General features: G+C 37.8%; 1 protein-coding gene across 2 annotated transcripts in view; it reads right to left on the bottom strand.

Moving 5' to 3' along the window:
• necab2 (N-terminal EF-hand calcium binding protein 2) overlaps positions 1-18395 on the bottom strand; it is a 199692-nt gene that overhangs the window by 130178 nt on the left and 51119 nt on the right. For both annotated transcript variants that reach the window (XM_062961520.1, XM_062961519.1), the window contains exon 2: positions 8303-8327. In XM_062961520.1, coding sequence (XP_062817590.1) covers positions 8303-8327 — 25 coding nt within the window. The remainder of the gene's footprint in view (positions 1-8302; positions 8328-18395) is intronic.

Raw genomic sequence — 18395 nt, 5'->3', positions numbered from 1 at the left:
ATTCCCATGGAGAAAACAACAAAACTACTCGACCAAATCACACCAAATTTGGCCACAAAAGACATTAGTCATCCAATCAATCTGCATGCGGCAGCGTGTCAGCAAAAATGGCTAGGCGTGTCAGTGCTGACACGCGTGTCATAGGTTGGCCATCACTGTCCTACCCTGTTTCCCTGAAAATAAGATAGTGTCTTATATTAATTTTTGCTCCCAAAGAGGCACTAGGTCTTATTTTAAGGGATGTCTTACTTTTCCATGAAGAAGAATTCATATTTATGGTTGAATTTTTTAAAAAATGGAAATTTATTATCTACTGTACAGTGGTTGTCATCACAAACCAGCATAACCAAACTGTGAATCCTTTCCAGAATTTCTATATTATATTTTATTGCTATACTGTTTTTAAATTAATGTTTTAAATTTCTGTTTGTATGTAAATTTATGTTGTTGTCGGGCTTGTCCCTGTGTAAGCTGCCCTGAGTCCCTTCTGGGAGATGGAGGTGGGATACAAGAATAAAGTTATTATCATATTACAGTAGAGTCTCACTTATCCAAACTAAACGGGCCAGCAGAAGCTTGGATAAGCGAATATCTTGGATAATAAGGAGGCATTAAGGAAAAGCCTATTAAACATCAAATTCGGTTATGATTTTACGAATTAGGCACCAAAACATCATGTTATACAACAAATTTGACAGAAAAAGTAGTTCAATACGCAGTAATGTTATGTTGTAATTACTGTACAGTAGAGTCTCGCTTATCCAACGTAAACGGGCCGGCAGAACGTTGGATAATAAGGAGAGATTAAGGAAAAACCTATTAAACATCAAAATAGGTTATGATTTTACAAATTAAGCACCAAAACATCATGTTTAGCAACAAATTTGACATAAAAAGTAGTTCTATACGCAGTAATGCTATGTGGTAATTACTGTATTTACGAATTTAGCACCAAAATATCATGATATATTGAAAACATTGACTACAAAAATGCGTTGGATAATCCAGAACGTTGGATAAGCGAGTGTTGGATAAGTGAGACTCTACTGTATTTATGACTTTAGCACAAAAATATCATGATATATTGAAAACATTGACTACAAAAATGGCTTGGATTATCCAGAGGCTTGGATAAGCAAGGCTTGGATAAGTGAGATTCTACTGTATTATTATTATTATTATTATTATTATTATTATTATTATTATTATTTCTTCTTACTATCTTTATTTCCATGTACAACAATCTATGGCATGTACATTTACCGATCCTGCATGCTTCCAAACAAAAACTTTACTAGGTCTTACTTTTGGGGGCGGCTTTATATTTAGCAATTCAGCAAAACCTCTACTAGGTCTTATTTTCAGGGAATGTCTTATTTTAGGGGAAACAGGGTAGGAGAAGGAGGAACAAGGTCACCGCAAGCAGAAAACTAACACATCAAGGAGAAATGTTTCGGCCCAAAGTTCTTGCTGATGTGCTCATTTTCGTACATTCAGGGAGAGTTTTGTTTTCAAAAGTCTCTGACGTTCCCTAGGTGTACAATTTGGGAATATGTAAGTACAAACTACCCTCGTATTGATTGAGGGCCTTGTGCTTATCGCTATTTATGCATAAAGTCTGAGAGTAAAGAGGCAACATGAGAAATCCATTAAAATGCCGCAGCTCCTTCTCAGTGCTGCAGCTCTCTTGGGAACCGGGATCCAAACCGACCTGTACTGCATCCAGCTTGGATAAAATGCAGATTCAGCTCTTTAACTAAAAGGGGCCAAAATGGGGATAGTTTTGAATGCAGATACTTTTTTCAAAAAGGAATAAGATAAAATAAAAAGTCTTTGAGGTTTATTAGTAATGACATTGTCTTAGCTGTTGCAGAAAGCTGTCTGGAGGAGGTAATAATAAGGAAAAACAAATTGAAACTGAATCCAGACAAAACAGAGGTTGTTGTATGTTTTCCAAGCTGTATGGCCATATTTCAGAAGTATTCTCTCCTGACGTTTCAACCACATCTATGGCAGGCATCCTCAGAGGTTGTGAGGTGGTGTTTGCCATCAAGGGTCCTAATCTGGGGATGGAGATGTGTCAACCAGTTCTGGATGGGGTTACACTCCTCCTGGAGAGTGGGATTCTCCTGGATCCATCTCTCCAAATGTCAGTCCAGGGAGATGCGATGGTCAGAAGTGCTTACTGACCATCAGCTTCGGCTGATATGCCAACTCTGCCCTTTCCTGGATTTGGAGGTCCTTAAGATAGTAGTGCATGTGCTGGTAACCTTCTTTTCCACAACTGTGAGGTCTGGTGTGTTGTGTTTCAGAACTTTGTCAGTCTGGATTCAGAAGTCCCACAGTATATTCATGTGTTCATTTTCCATTACCTTTGCAGGTTTGTGATCCCACCAGTTCTTTACTGCTGGGAGGTGGTACATGAGGAATAAGTTCCAATGAATTATTTGGTTGTGCCTCTGTTTGTAGTCTGTCTGTGTGATTTTCTTACAGCAGCTGAGGAGATGATCAATGGTTTCGTCAGCTTCCTTGCACAGTCTGCATTTTGGGTCATCAGCTGATTTTTCGATCTTGGCCTGAATTACCTTTGTTCTGACGTCTTGCTCCTGGGCTGCAAGGATCAGGCCTTCTGTCTCCTTCTTCAGGGTCCCATTCATGAGCCACAGCCAGGTCTTCTCCTTATCAGCTTTTCCTTCAATTTTGTCAAGGAATTTTCCATGCAATGTTTTGCTGTGACAGCTGTCAGCTCTAGTTTGTAGTGCAGTTTTCTTGTACTGTTTTTTTGTCTGCTGTGCTTTGAGGAGTTTCTGATTTTTGACTTCAATCAAAGCAGGTTCTTCACTTTGCTTTACATATTCTGCCAGGGCATGTTCTTCTTCTTTGACTGCTTGTTTTCCTTGTAAGAGTCCTCTGCCCCCTGATCTTCTAGGCAGATATAGCCGGTCAACATCACTGCGAGGGTGCAGTGAATGATGAATGGTCACGTGTTTTCTTATAATTATATAATAATAACTAGCTGTGCCCAGCCACGTGTTGCTGTGGCAAAGTGGTGGTGGTATTGGTTGAAAAAGGTTGTGTAATTTTAATTTGACGTTATTTGTATTTTTTAAATTAATTTTATTGTAAGTTATCTTTTTATTTATTATATTTTATTATTTTCTTGTATCATTTTTAGTTATTTTCTGTTATTATAGTATTTTATTGTATTATTTTTTAGTGTTTTAAATTATTTTTTAGTGTTTTTAATTATTTTTTATTGGGTTGCTAGGAGACCAAGTTGGAGGAGCTTAGCCTTCTAACTGGCAGCAATTGGATAAAAGCAATTATTCCTCTCTCTCTAATGAGGACTTTATTTTTCTTTTCTTTTTGTTGTATCAACCTAGAGGCGTGGATGATGGGTTGTGTTGTCAAATTTTGAGGTTGGGGGGCCTGTAGTTTTGTTGTTTTGTGGGTCGCCGTGATGCCATCACTCTTTTATATATATAGATAATAATAATAATAATAATAATAATAATAATAATTATTATTATTATTATTATTATTATTATTATTATTATTATTATTATTGTTGTTTTGCACAGCCCTAGTGGACAATAAAGGAACACAATTCTGGTATTAAAATTGCATTCCCCAATACTAGTTGCAGAACCTTTTGACTTTCTTGGACATGCAATATGGACTTGCAAGTGGCAGTTCTCAAGCAAATTTTTGCCAGTCTTGCTCCCCTAACCCTAGCAATTGTGGAGGGCCAACTCTCTCTATGTGTGTGTATATATAAATTTTAATTAGCTTCCCTTCCTCTTCTAGTTTAAGTGCTGCCAACACCCCGTCTTTCCTAATATTGTGACAATTCAAGTTTCCACAACAGATGTCACAGCTGGTTAGCAACCATCTTGAAGCCGAGGAAGGATCACTAGGCTTTTGTTTTGACTCTTCTTGTTTTGTTGTGTAGAATGCTCATTATCCAACCTGCTTCGGGGAATGCATACTCATTACTGAGTTCTTTTAGCAAACTGAAGCTGATGGTAAGGGGTGCATCTACACTGTAGACTTAATGCAGTTTGACACCACTTTCACACCCGTGGCTCAAGGCTATGGGATCCTGCGAACTATAACTCTTCAAGCTTTTCTGTGACAAATAGTGCAAAAACATCTCTCAGGATTTGGTAGCATTCAGCCATGCCAATTAAAGTAGCATCAAACTGCATTAATTGAAGGCTGTCACTGCGATTGTTTTTTAACTGAAATTGCTGTGTTTTATCTATGATGTATTTTCATTATATTTTATTGTAAGTTATTTTGTATTTGTATTTGTATTGGTACTCTTTGGAAACTGCCCTGAGTCCCTTCGGGGAGATAGAACGATATATAGATAAATTATTATTATTTTATTATGGCACAGCAAACAAGATAGATATGCTGGATGTCGTTTCACAAAATCACAAGTCGAACACTTCCCAAGTGTCTAGGACTGTGTGATGTATTATTATTATTATTATTATTATTATTATTATTATTATTATTATTATTATTATTTTATTATGTCACAGCAAACAAGCTAGATATGCTGGATTTCATTTCACAAAATCACAAGTTGAACACTTCCCAATGTCTAGGACTGTGTGATGTATTTTCGGATGATGCGTGCAGATCCCAGCAGGGTGGCCTTTTGCAGTTGGCAGGTCGTAATTTTGTCAATGTCTATTGTTTCCAAATGCCGGCTGAGATCTTTTGGCATGGTACTCAATGTGCCAATCACCACTGGGACCACCTGTACTGGTTTCTGCCAGAGTCTTTATTATTATTATTATTATTATTATTATTATTATTATTATTATTATTCAACAATGTAGATATGCCCAAGGCAAAGAAAGTTTGTCCAAAGTGAAATTCCCTGGTTAATTACAACTCTAGACAATGCAGCCTCAAAAGTCACATTTCCAAGCTTTCTCCTTGTATCCCCTTCTCCAGTCTTAGCCCAAAAGGTAAAAGCAATAAATTCTTTAAGTCCATCTATCTGTCCATATCTTTCCCAGATATTTGAGACACCCAATCCATACCTTTCCCCTTACACAAATTATTCAGTCATGGCTCGGCACAAAGAGTTTCTCTTGACTTCAATCTGCTCTTAACTTTCTTTCACCTTCACAAGTCTGATAACATGCAAAGGCTTTCAAGGGGCCGGAGATGTTTTCACACGTTGCCCTTTTCCTTCTTAATGCAGCCGTAATTGGTCATGGGAATTCTTTTTTGTTTTTCTAGCTGTGTGGAAAAGGACAAAGCATTGCAGTGTCTTAGCAGCCTCGCGGGCTTCGAGCAACGTTTCCTCGACGTCTGGGTTTCTCGTCATTCTGAGCATGCGGCAGAAATGGACCCCAGTCAAGCTCAGGAAGCCATTAGAAAGCCATTTGTAACTTTCTTGTACCTCCCACTGGGACACGTGTGGGCCAAAGAAGACAAGGACAACAGTGACTCATGAGCAAGAACATAGAAAGCAAATGGTCTATGACTCCTGCCCCCATATCCGTGGGATCCGTACCAATGGCTTCTTTTATTCACTTCTGACAAAATATTGTCTCCCCAGCCATTCTCTAGGTCAGGGGTCCTCAAACTTTTAAAGTTGAGGGCTGATTCATGGTCCCTCAGACTGTTGGGGGCCGGACTATGAAATAGTCCAAAATTAGGATTGTTGTTGTTGTGTGCCTTCGAGTCATTTCAGACTTTGGTCAACACTGAGTCTAAAGTTTAGGACAGAGGCCGCATCCGGCCCATGGGCCTTAGTTTGGGGACCCCTGATCTGGACGATCTCATAAGACCATAGGTAAGCAAAGAGACCCTCAAAGACCATCTAGATCAGGGGTCCCCAAACTAAGGCCCGGGGGCTGGATGCGGCCCTCCGAGGTCATTTACCTGGCCCCCACCATCAGTTTTATAATATAATACATTGTATATACATATAATATTGATAATAATATTATAATGTAATACAATATAACACTAATAATAATACCATATAATAATATTAATTATATATTCTATATTACATATAATATTACTAATAATTTTACAGTATAGTGGTATAGTTCAATATAGTAATATATAATGCTAATATTGTGCTATGCTAATAATATAAGGGCTCGGGCTGTGGTGCAGGCTGGAGAGCAGCTGCAATGAATCACTGCAATGAATCACTCTGACCAGAAGGTCATGAGTTCGAGGCCCGCTCGGAGCCTATGTTTGTCTATGTTAAAAGGCATTGAATGTTTGCCTATATGTGTAATGTGATCCGCCCTGAGTCCCCTTCGGGGTGAGAAGGGCGGAATATAAATGCTGTAAATAAATAATAAATAAATATAATATATTGTATGTACATATAATTTGTAAGCCACTCTGAGTCCCCTTTGGGGTGAGAAGGGTGTGATACAAATGTAGTAAATAAATGCAGTAAATAAATAATAAATAAATTTTAGACTTCGGCTCACCCAAAGTCTGAAATGACTTGAAGGCACACAACAACAACAACAACAACAACAACCCTAATTAACTTGACTATCTCATTGGCCAGAAGCAGGACCACACTTCCCACTGAAATCCTGATAAATGTATGTTTGTTAAAATTGTTTTCATTTTTAAATATTGTATTGTTCTTTCATTGTTCTTGTTGTTGTTTTTGTTGTTTTTGCACTACAAATAAGACATATGCAGTGTGCATCGGAATTTGTTTGTATTTTTTCAAATGATAATCCGGCCCCTCAACAGTCTGAAGGATTGTGGACCGGCCCTTGGCTTAAAAAGTTTGAGGACCCCTGATCTAGATGGTCTCATGAGACCATAAGTAAGGAAAGGTACCCTCAAAGCCCATCTAGATGATCTCATAAGGCCATCAGAAGACCAAAGATAAGGAAAGGAACCCTCAAAGACCATCTAGATGGTTTCATAAGACCATAGGTAAGGAAAGGGGCCCCCAAAGGCCATCTAGACAATCTCATAAAATCATAGGTAAGGAAAGGGACCCTCAAGGGCCATCTAGATGATCTCATAGGACTATAGCTAAGGAAAGGGACCTCCAAAAGCCATCTAGATGGTCTCATAAGGCCATAGGTAAGGAAAGAGACCTCCAAAGGCCATCTAGATGATCTCATAAGGCCATAAGTAAACAAAGAGACCTCCAAAGATCAGGTAGACATAGGTCAACCCTAAATCTAAAGTTTGGGCCAGAGGCCAGGTAAATGACCTTGGAGTGCCTTAGTTTGGGGACCCCTGCTCTAGGTCCTCCAACGGTATTCTATATAGTATTTTCTTGAGTCATATGTCCTTCATTTTATAGGGTTCAGTTTTATCAGCATTTTCACATTGCCATCCAAAGTCCTGTGAGATATTCCCCATGGATATGGGGATGTCTTGTTATGCACATGCAAGTATTCCGGAATCCAGTACAGTAGAGTCTCACTTATCCAAGCTTCACTTATCCAATGTTCTGTATAATCCAAGGCAGTCTGCCTTTTAGTAGTCAATGTTTTTGTAGTAAATGTCGCAATGTTTTGGTGCTAAATTTGTAAATAAAGTAATTACTACATAACATTACTGTGTATTGAATTGCTTTTTCTGTCGATTTGTTGTAAAACATGATGTTTTGGTGCTTAATTTGTAAAATCATAATGTAATTTTATGTTTAATATCCTGATTGGGGCTTTCTGATGCTGAGCAGAATTCTGGGAAATGTAGTTGAGGGCAGGGCCGTTTGAATTTTCTACCATAGGGCTCCTCACCTTCCCAAACTACATTTCCCAGAATTCTGTGCTCTCTCAATCTCTCAATCTCTTTCCCAGCTCACTCAGATTTCCTCTCCTCGTGGCGAGAAACGGCCTATCTCTCCTTAATTTAAAGAGTAATGGCAGCCTTTTTGGCTTTTCCTCGCTTGCGCTGAAAATGAAACTGAGCATTACAGAATTCAAATTCAAAAAATTCAAATGAAAAAGTCTTGGGTGAGTTTTGATTCTTACGTTTTTAAGTGTCCCATCCCGTCCTGTCCTCTCTCCCGGTGTTTCTTAATATCAGTTTGCATACACAAAACTTACGAATTAGATACGATTTACGATTTAAGATTGAAGATTTGCACACCCCTATTAACTGCATTGATCTGGATTATATGCCATATAATACCAATTCATTTGCTTTCTAAAACTGTATTTTATAGCAGGGTATGTTCTATGAGTTTTAAAATATGCATCACGTTTTCAATTCATTTTATAAACAACACGATATGGAGAGAGAGGCATGCACAACGAATAATGGAACTTACCATTTTTGTCAGCTCGTCGGAAGATCTAGAATGAAAGAAACAAACATGTTTACTATTTGACATTAGCTCATCTAACACAATCCAAATACTCAATATATTCCATATTTGACCATGCAAAGTGTTGATGTTTTAGTGTTTACTAACCTCTTGGCATGGAATTATGGGATTGGTGCCACATTAAACAATAGTTCCCATACCTCACAACCTCTGAGGATGCCTGCCATAGATGTGGGCGAAACGTCAGGAGAGAATACTTCTAGAACATGGCCATACAGCCCGGAACACATACAACAACCCTATAGTTCCCATGATTAGATAGTGAGTCATGACAATTAGAGTGGTGTTGAACGGCATTAATTATACAGTGTATATATTTTTTATTGTGCCAGAAGCGACTTGAGATCATACTGCAAGTCGCTTCTGATAAGAGAGAATTGGCCGTCTACAGAGACGTTGACCAGCGGATGCCTGGATGTGCTACCATCCTCCTGAGTGGCTTCTCTCATGTTCCCACAAGCTAGGGCTGACAGACAGGAGCTCACCATATCTTGTGGATTCGAACCAGCATCCTTTAAGTCAGCAATCCAACCTTCAGGTCAGCAGTCCCACCGGCACAAGGTTTTAACCCATTGCGCCACCATGGCTCCCATACAGTGCATATATTTCCTTAGGTGACATTTCAGGAAAATAATACCTTGAGGTCAATATATAGAGTTCATAATAACAGAACAGCATTGGAGTAAATCCTATTTTTAGTAGTTATCCATTGGATTTCGGGAGTTATAGTTTACCCCACACTATGGAACCCACCGACAATTCATCAGGAGCAAACTTGGCCAACATAAAAATAATAATACAATAATTATTAATTGAATAATTATTATATTATTCCCCTGGCTCTGGAATATCCTCCCTAAGGAAATTAAATTAGCCTCCACTCTTCAAGCCTTTCAGTTGAGTTTAAAAATATGGCTCATCAGACAAGCCTTTGATCCCGAGTAATCTATGGTCAGCTTAATAATAATAATAATAATAATAATAATAATAAAGTGTCTCTATCGAAATAGAATATACAGTACATGAAATAGGAACACAAGTGAATCTCCGATTGTACTGCTCCGCATTTTGATTTTTATCTGGTTTATTCGTGGGTTCTACTGTGTTTTAGAAATTGTAATAATTTTATACTTTTACAATTTTACTAGTCAGATTTTATGTGTGCTGATTATTATATTTATGTCATTTTTATACTGTGTATTGTTGTTTATATATGGCATTTGGAGTGCTTTTGTGAGCCACCCTGAGTCCCTTCGGGGAGATGGTGGTGGGGTAAATAAAGATTTGTTGCTGCTGCTGTTATTGTCATCATCATCATCATTATTATTACAGTAGAGTCTCACTTATCCAACACTCGCTTATCCAACGTTCTGGATTATCCAACGCATTTTTGTAGACAATGTTTTCAATACATCATGATATTTTGGTACTCAATTCGTAAATACAGTAATTACTACATAGCATTACCAAGAATTGAACTACTTTTTCTGCCAAATTTGTTGTATAACATGATGTTTTGGTGCTTAATTTGTAAAATCATAACCTATTTTGATGTTTAATAGGCTTTTCCTTAATCCCTCCTTATTATCCAACATATTTGCTTATCCAACATTCTGCCAGCCCGTTTATGTTGGATAAGTGAGACTCTACTGTATTATTATTATTGTATGACACAGCAAACAAGATAGATATGCTGGATTTCGTATCACAAGTCGAACACTTCCCAAGTGTCTAGGACTGTGTGATGTATTTTTGGATGATGCGCGCAGATCTCAGATAATAATAATAATTATTATTATTGTTGTTATTATTATTATTTTAACTGGCCCGTTTGTCTTCCATTGTCCTGCACAGAAGCATCATAAAAAGAAATAATGGGACATTATGAACAACCAGGGAGAAATTCAACATGTGACAAATACATATCAAGACTGTCCAAGTGGGAATCCAGCATTGACATTACATCCCCCAATTTGTGGATGAAACACATTTGCATGAAAAAGTGAACAAGACAAGGAGATATGGCCTTACGTAAGTTTGGAGACATCAAAACCCAAAGACAAGAGCAGGACAGCAGATGCAAGTACAGCAAAAAGATATTGAATACTCCTGCTGCATTATTATTATCTATACAGTAGAGTCTCACTTATCCAACGTTCTGGATTATCCAACGCATTTTTGTAGTCAATGTTTTCAATATATCATGATATTTTGGTGCTAAATTCATAAATACAGTAATTACTACATAGGATTAATGTATAATAAATTACTTTTTCTGCCAAATTTGTTGTATAACATGATGTTTTGGTGCTTAATTTGTAAAATCATAACCTATTTTGATGTTTAATAGGTTTTTTCTTAATCTCTCCTTATTATCCAACATATTCGCTTATCCAACATTCTGCCGGCCCGTTTATGTTGGATAAGTGAGACTCTACTGTATATATAAATGAGTGATGGCATCACGGCGACCCACAAAACAACAAAACTACAGGGCCCCCAACCTCGAAATTTGACAACACAACCCATCATCCACGGCTCTAGGTTGATACAACAAAAAGAAAAGAAAAATAAAGTCCTAATTAGAGGGAAAGGAATAATTGTTTCCTCAATACTTTATTTCCCATACCACCATACTTCGCCACAGCAACGCGTGGCCGGGCACAGCTAGTTATATCTATATATATATTTAAAAACACATTGTCAGCAAGCAGTTCTCTCCATGGCTTGTATAATTAATGTACAGTAGTAAAGGAAGAGACTCGGCTGCACTCTGCTCGGGAAGGAGATAAATTTAGATCAAAGCAAGCCAAAGTGGGAAGAGGGAGGAGATGCATTATAACAGAAGAGATCTTCTGGAAGTAATATGTGGGGAGAAGAGTGGCGAGGCAGAAGGAGGAAAAGCAAAGTCAACACCAGCAGAGGAGTTTGGTGCATTCCATTGGGGCAAAGCCTGAATTACAAGATCGTCTTTTCTCCAGATATTAAGCGAAGGATGTTCCCTGGCAAGCTGAGGTTAAGAGAGGCACTCCCTTTGCAGCACTAAAACTCTGTATACTACCAATTACAGTGGAGTCTCACTTATCCAAGCTAAACGGGCCGGCAGAAACTTGGATAAGCGAATATCTTGGATAATAAGGAGGGATTAAGGAAAAGCCTATTAAACATCAAATTAGGTTATGATTTTACAAATTAAGCACCAAAACAATGATGTTATACAACAAATTTGACAGAAAAAGTAGTTCAATACTCAGTAATGTTATGTTGTAATTACTGTATTTACGAATTTAGCACCAAAATATCACGATATATTGCAAACATTGACTACAAAAATGGCTTGGATAATCCAGAGGCTTGGATAAGCGAGGCTTGGATAAGTGAGACTCTACTGTAGCAGTATATTTTATTCTCAAGTATCAAGCTGCGGTTATCAGAGGTAATAAAAGAATAAAAGGCTCCTTCTCCCACCCTGGATCTTCCACAGATAAATAAACCTTCCTTGTTTAGTTTCTCCATATATCTCACAACCTCTGAGGATGCCTTCCATAGGCGAAACATCAGGAGAGAATGCTACAGGAACATGGCCATATAGCACAGGAAAAACACAACAACCCCGCTCCCTGAAATCTATCCGTAGCATGCTTACTTTTGAAAACGTGGAGGACATGTCTAAATAAGGACACACTGAACTTCTCCAGTTCTTTACATTTCAAGATGCTTTCTTGATCAGGGATGAGAAAAGGAAGCATCAATCTTGGTGCAAAATTAATTATGATTTATTTGCAAGCATAGGGAGTTCTTCAAACTCCTGACTCTATGCTTTTCATTTCAAACAGCCCTCTGAAGAAAGACGAAGTATATTCTCATTATTTTTTTTATTAATTCAAGACAAATTCCGCAGTTGTGAAAGCCCTCTGTCCTTCAAAAACGTTCATTCCCTGCAGTTGCCCAAATCTTTGATGTTTCAAGAAGGATGAATCAATGATCTATCAATTATGCCTAAACAATAGGTAAAGGTAAAGATTTTCCCCTGACATTAAGTCTAGTCTTGTCCGACTCTGGGGGTTGGTATTCATCTCAATTTCTAAGCCGAAGAGCTGGCGTTGTCCATAGACACCTCCAAGGTCATGTGGTCAGCATGACTGCATGGAAAGCCATTACCTTCCTGCAGAAGCTGTACCTATTGATCTACTCACATCAAAACTGGCCCTAGGTAATTTTCAAGTGTAGGTGAACAGAATTTTGGCCCCCTCAAAACCAATCACTGAAAAATAAAAGCGTTGGATAAGCGAAAATGTTGGATAATAAGGAGGGATTAAGGAAAAGCCTATTAAACATCAAATTACATTAAGATTTTACAAATTAAGCACCAAAACATGATGTTTTACAAGAAATCAACAGAAAAAGCAATCTCAAGTGCACCCCAGTATGTTTTGCGCCCCAAGCGACCGCTTAATTCGCCTCATTGTTGGACCGGCTCTGACTCACATTTGCATGTTTTCGAACTGCTAGGTTGGCAGAAGTTGGGGCTAGTAGTGGGAGCTCACCCCGCTCCCTGGATTCGAACCGCTGACCTTTCGGTCAGCAAGTTCAGCAGCTCAGAGGCTCCTAAATAATAAAACCATAATGTAATTTGGCGTTTAATAGGCTTTTCCTTAATCCCTCCTTATTATCCAATATTTTTGCTTATCCAATGTTCTGCTGGCCCATTTATGTTGCATAAGCAAGACTCTACTGTACCACCGGTCCCAGAGACAACAGAAGCTTTTTATCAGCTTAAGCTTCACAAGGTAGAACATTGAGACAGCTTATGAGAACCAGCCTGTAAACCTTCACTTTGCATCAGAGGCCAAAGACTTTCAAGGACTCCAGAGAGATTACTGCAACCAGCAAAATCTTTTGAAATGTATTGTTCTAAGCTATTTTATAATAGTCCTAGGTGGAGTTAACACTTTACTCATCTTGTTTTCAGTAAACTCATTTTAGTTATCTTTTCACTTTGCCTAAAGTGCCTCTGTATGTTATGGGTCTTGATCTTAACATACAGATAGCCTCTGAGTAAAACAAGACATTATAGTTTTCCCAAAAGCTTGGGCGTGCCATCACAAAGAATGTTTGTGCCTCACCAAACGACAACTCGTACCATTCTATAGCATTGAGCCACAGCAGTTCAAGTGGAAGCAAACTGCATTCATTCAACAATATAGATATACTCCATGACTCTACACATAGTTGAAAATATACATGGAAAGTATAAATCGTAAAAGCTCTGTGTATTTATTGAAGGGACTCTTAGATCCAAGTGTCCCCAGGCAACGTTTGTCTATAACGGGAGGTGCATGAGAATATAAAACCACCAAAAACAATTTAATGCCTTTGGTAACTTGCTTTGAGTAATTCAACCCAAGTGTCACCTAAAGATGGGGGAGAAACACCTGCTTTCGTAATAGGATTCCATTTGATCCTGGATTCATTCATTCGAATGGCATACGGAAGAAATCCGATTAGACAAATACAAAGCCAAACCATCATTGTTGTTGTTGGTTTTGAGGAAGGGCATAACAAGAATATGGTTTAAAAATAGCTTTCATTCACCCCGAGAACATATTCTCTGTTTTTTTCTGGGTCACAATTCAAAGGTAACAATGATGCCAAAGAAAAAAAAGAAAGATGACTGTAGGAAAGGACTGAACTGGAAAATAATCAGCCCAAAAGGCAATTATTTGAGCAATACTATCGCAGACATAGAGAGGCCAACTGGTTTTGGTTTCAAGCTCTCGACAAAGAAAGAGACCTCAAACATGACTGTGTCTAAGAAAACATGACTGAAGTTTCCATTCTGATTAACAGCCGAGCAAGGAAAATCTTGAACTATTTGCGAACAATGGCAATAATTAATGTTGTTTTTTTTTTGGTGAATTACACTCAGGCAAACTCTTTGGAGTTCATTGGCATCATCAGGTTATGGGCCCAGGCAACAGCAACTAGGTAGTGTAAATGATGAACTATCACCTTATTAGCACCCTGACTAGCATGTAACTTGAGTGTATACAGACAACATATACATCTAGAAAATGTTTACAGTCCCTTGTAATGAACAACTTGGGGGAAACTATTTACCGTATATACTCAAAGATAAGCCGAATTTTTCAGCCCTATTTATTTTGAGCTGAAAAAGCCTCCCTCGGCTTATAATGGGGTCAAGATCAAGGCTGGGCAACAGAACCTGGAGGCCATTGCTTGCAATATATGATATATTTCTCTCTTCTCCTCCCTTATCAGTGTGTTTTCTTTTGCAAAGCCTCCCTCGCTCTTGACAAAGGGAATGTTTTGAAAAGGGAAAGATGCCCTTGCGGGTCAGGAAGAAGAAAAATATATATCCATTAATCTTAAAAAAGCATTTTTCCCTGAAATATTTGTTAATCTCTCCTGCAGATATATAGGCATTAACCCCCTGTATGCATTTGCAATCCCTATCTATCTATCTATCTATCTATCTATCTATCTATCTATCTATCTATCTACAGTAATTTTATATATGAATTTTCCCCTCATACGTTTGCTGGTCTTTGCAAATCCTATATACATATAGATCCATGTAACTGTATTTCTATATCCATATCCATATCCACACACACATATATATACAGTAGAGTCTCACTTATCCAACATAAACAGGTCGGCAGAACATTGAATAAGCAAATATGGTGGATAAAAAGGAGGGATTAAGGAAAAGCCTATTAAACATCAAATTAGGTTATGATTTTACAAATTAAGCACCAAAACATCATGTTATACAACAAATTTGACAGAAAAAGTAGTTCAATACGCAGTAATGCTATGTAGTAATTACTGTATTTACGAATTTAGCACCAAAATATCATGATATATTGAAAACATTGACTACAAAAATGGCTTGGATTATCAAGAGGCTTGGATAAGCGAGGCTTGGATAAGCGAGTGTGGATAAGTGAGACTCTACTGTATTTATATCCCGATGTACTTATCTATCTATCTATCTATCTATCTATCTATCTATCTATCTACATTAATTTTATACATGAATTTTCTCCTCATATGTTTGCAGGTCTTTGCAAATCCTATATACATATAGATCCATGTACCTGTATATCCATATATATATATATTATATATATTAACCTACTGATGCCCTGATTAATGTAATTTTATTGGTATATATTTTTATTATTTAAATTTACCAGTAGGTGGTTCATTTCCCACCCTCAGCTTATACCCGGGTCAATAAGTTACCCCAGGTTTTTTGTGGTAAAATTAGGTGTCTCGGCTTATATTCGGATCGGCTTATACTCGAGTATATATGGTACACGAAATGAAACTATAGGGAAAGTAATCTTCCATACTTTCTGCCCTATCCATCGTCCCCATATGAATCCACCCCAGAGTAGACTATACCTTATTCCCGAGCAATTCTGGGAAGTGCTGTTGATTTAAATTGGTGCATAAAACATACAAAATCTTAGAAACAGCCTAAAAGAAGGGCCTGATTGGGAAAGAGCTGCGATCCCAGAAAAACAAATTAGTCGGTTCTTCTACTAGATAGAAAAGGTAAATGAGCCAGAAGGACAAAATTAAGCCCAAATGGTAAAATCAATAGAACATTGCATAACAATTGCAGTATTAATGAGAATGGGAAGGAGGCGCTGAGGACAAGCCAAAACAGTGATCAAGTTTCCTTTGGCAACTTCTTTTGGAAGCTGAATTCAATACAAGAGGAGTCAAGCTGAGTTTTAACATATGTAAGGATTGGAATCTGCAAACTTCAGAGTTCCCAACGTACAAGAAAAGGAACGTTTTGCAGCAAGGAAATGATACATGGGTATATTCATGTTCCAAGAGATGTTCGCTTATATTAGCATATGTCACTTAGTCATCTTCTCGAAAACGTCTTTCAGGTGACAGTTCAGCTTTCAACCATTTCTGGCATCAAGCTTGATCCCTTCAACTAGCAATGGGGGAAAATACATGAGCTGCACTTTCGCTTGAATAATATGCAGTTTTAAAACCTCAAGCAAAGTACGGAATATATGTATGGCCTGGATGGATGAATACTAGAGTAGTTTAACTACAGTAGAGTCTCACTTATCCAACATAAATGGGCCGGCAGAATGTTGGATAAGTGAATATGTTGGATAATAAGGAGAGATTAAGAAAAAAGCCTATTAAACATCAAAATAGGTTGATTTTACAAATTAAGCACCAAAACATCATGTTATACAACAAATTTGTCAGAAAAAGTAGTTCATTACACATTAATGCTATGTAGTAATTACTGTATTTACGAATTTAGCACCAAAATATCATGATATATTGAAAACATTGACTACAAAAATGTGTTGGATAATCCAGAACGTTGGATAAGTGAGTGTTGGATAAGTGAGACTCTACTGTATTGGACTACAAATGCTGGAGACGAAGGTTCAGATCCCTGCTAGACCAAGAAAAATCATTGGGTCAACTTGGGCAAGTCACATGCTCTCAGGCCCCAAAACACATGATGGGATTGCCTTAGGGTTGTCATAAGAAATGAAGGCATAGAATAATAATAATAATAATAATAATAATAATAATAATAATAATAATCAGACTTTCACAGATCTCTCCCCTCTCCTCATTGGGGCCTTCTGTCTCACTTATCCAACATAAACGGGCCGGCAGAACGTTGGATAAGTGAATATGTGTTGGATAATAAGGAGGGATCAAGGAAAAGTCTATTAAACATCAAATTAGGTTATGATTTTACAAATTAAGCACCGAAACATCATGTTATACAACAAAATTGACAGAAAAAGTAGTTCAATACGCAGTAATGCTACGTAGTAATTACTGTATTTATGAATTTAGCACCAACATATCACGATGTATTGAAAACATTGAGTACAAAAATGCATTGGATAATCCAGAACGTTGGATAAGCGAATGTTGGATAAGTGAGACTCTACTGTATAATTGTGTATTACAAATGTATTAGACCATTATTGTTTACATTTTTATGTATTGTTTGCCATAGACATCTGTGTTCTTTACCACATTACAGAATTCAAACAAAAAATGTCTTGGCTGAGTTTCGATTCTTAAGTTTTTGTGTGCCCCCCCCCCCCAAAAAAAAACCCCCAGTGTTTCTTAATATCTATTCAAATATACAACAATTACAGATATGACTTATTAATTGGAAACAAAATTTTGCACAGCCCTATTGGACATAGGGCCCGGGCTGTGGCGCAGGTGGGAGAGCAAGCCAGCTGCAATTAGCTGCAATGAATCACTCTGACCAGGAGGTCATGAGTTCGAGGCCCGCTCGGAGCCTATGTTTGCCCTGTCTTTGTTCTATGTTAAAAAGGCATTGAATGTTTGCCTATATGTGTGATGTGATCCGCCCTGAGTCCCCTTCGGGGTGAGAAGGGCAGAATATAAATGCTGTAAATAAACAAACAAATAAATAATAGGCTTCAATTGTTTTTGTGGATCTCTTAAATTAGAAGGAAAGTGTCTCCATTTCAGTAAATATGCATTCCCTTGAACATCAGAATAAAATATGGGGAAAATTAGCTTTGATAAAGAGCTTTGATTTGGAAAAAAAAATCTGTATTTTTCAGGCACCGGTGGGAAGTTTGACTAAATGGCCCTTGGAGGTCCCTTTTGACTCAAGGAGCCCTGATGAATCAAAGCTATCAATGTATCATTCATACATTGGGCAATCCGTTGCCTTTTGCACAGCCATAAGCAGATCATCGCATCGTCTTTCTCACGTTCCCTAGCAACTGATACCCAGAGGCAGACTGGCTCAGATAATGGATGAGAAATAGAGCCATCCGTCACATAGGATGGGATACAGATAGAGGCAGACCAATTTGGCTGTGGACTTGTGATTTTGTGAAACGAAATCCAGAGATAAAGCGGGATATAATAATAATAATAATAATAATAACAACAACAACAACAACAACAACATCACACGGTCCTAGACACTTGGGAAGTGTTTGACTTATGATTTTGT

The sequence above is a fragment of the Anolis carolinensis genome, unplaced genomic scaffold (genome assembly GCF_035594765.1).
Source record: "Anolis carolinensis isolate JA03-04 unplaced genomic scaffold, rAnoCar3.1.pri scaffold_9, whole genome shotgun sequence".
NCBI lineage: Eukaryota > Metazoa > Chordata > Lepidosauria > Squamata > Dactyloidae > Anolis > Anolis carolinensis.
Note: the sequence above shows the minus strand (reverse complement) of the source record. Positions and strands in the feature narration are given on the sequence as shown.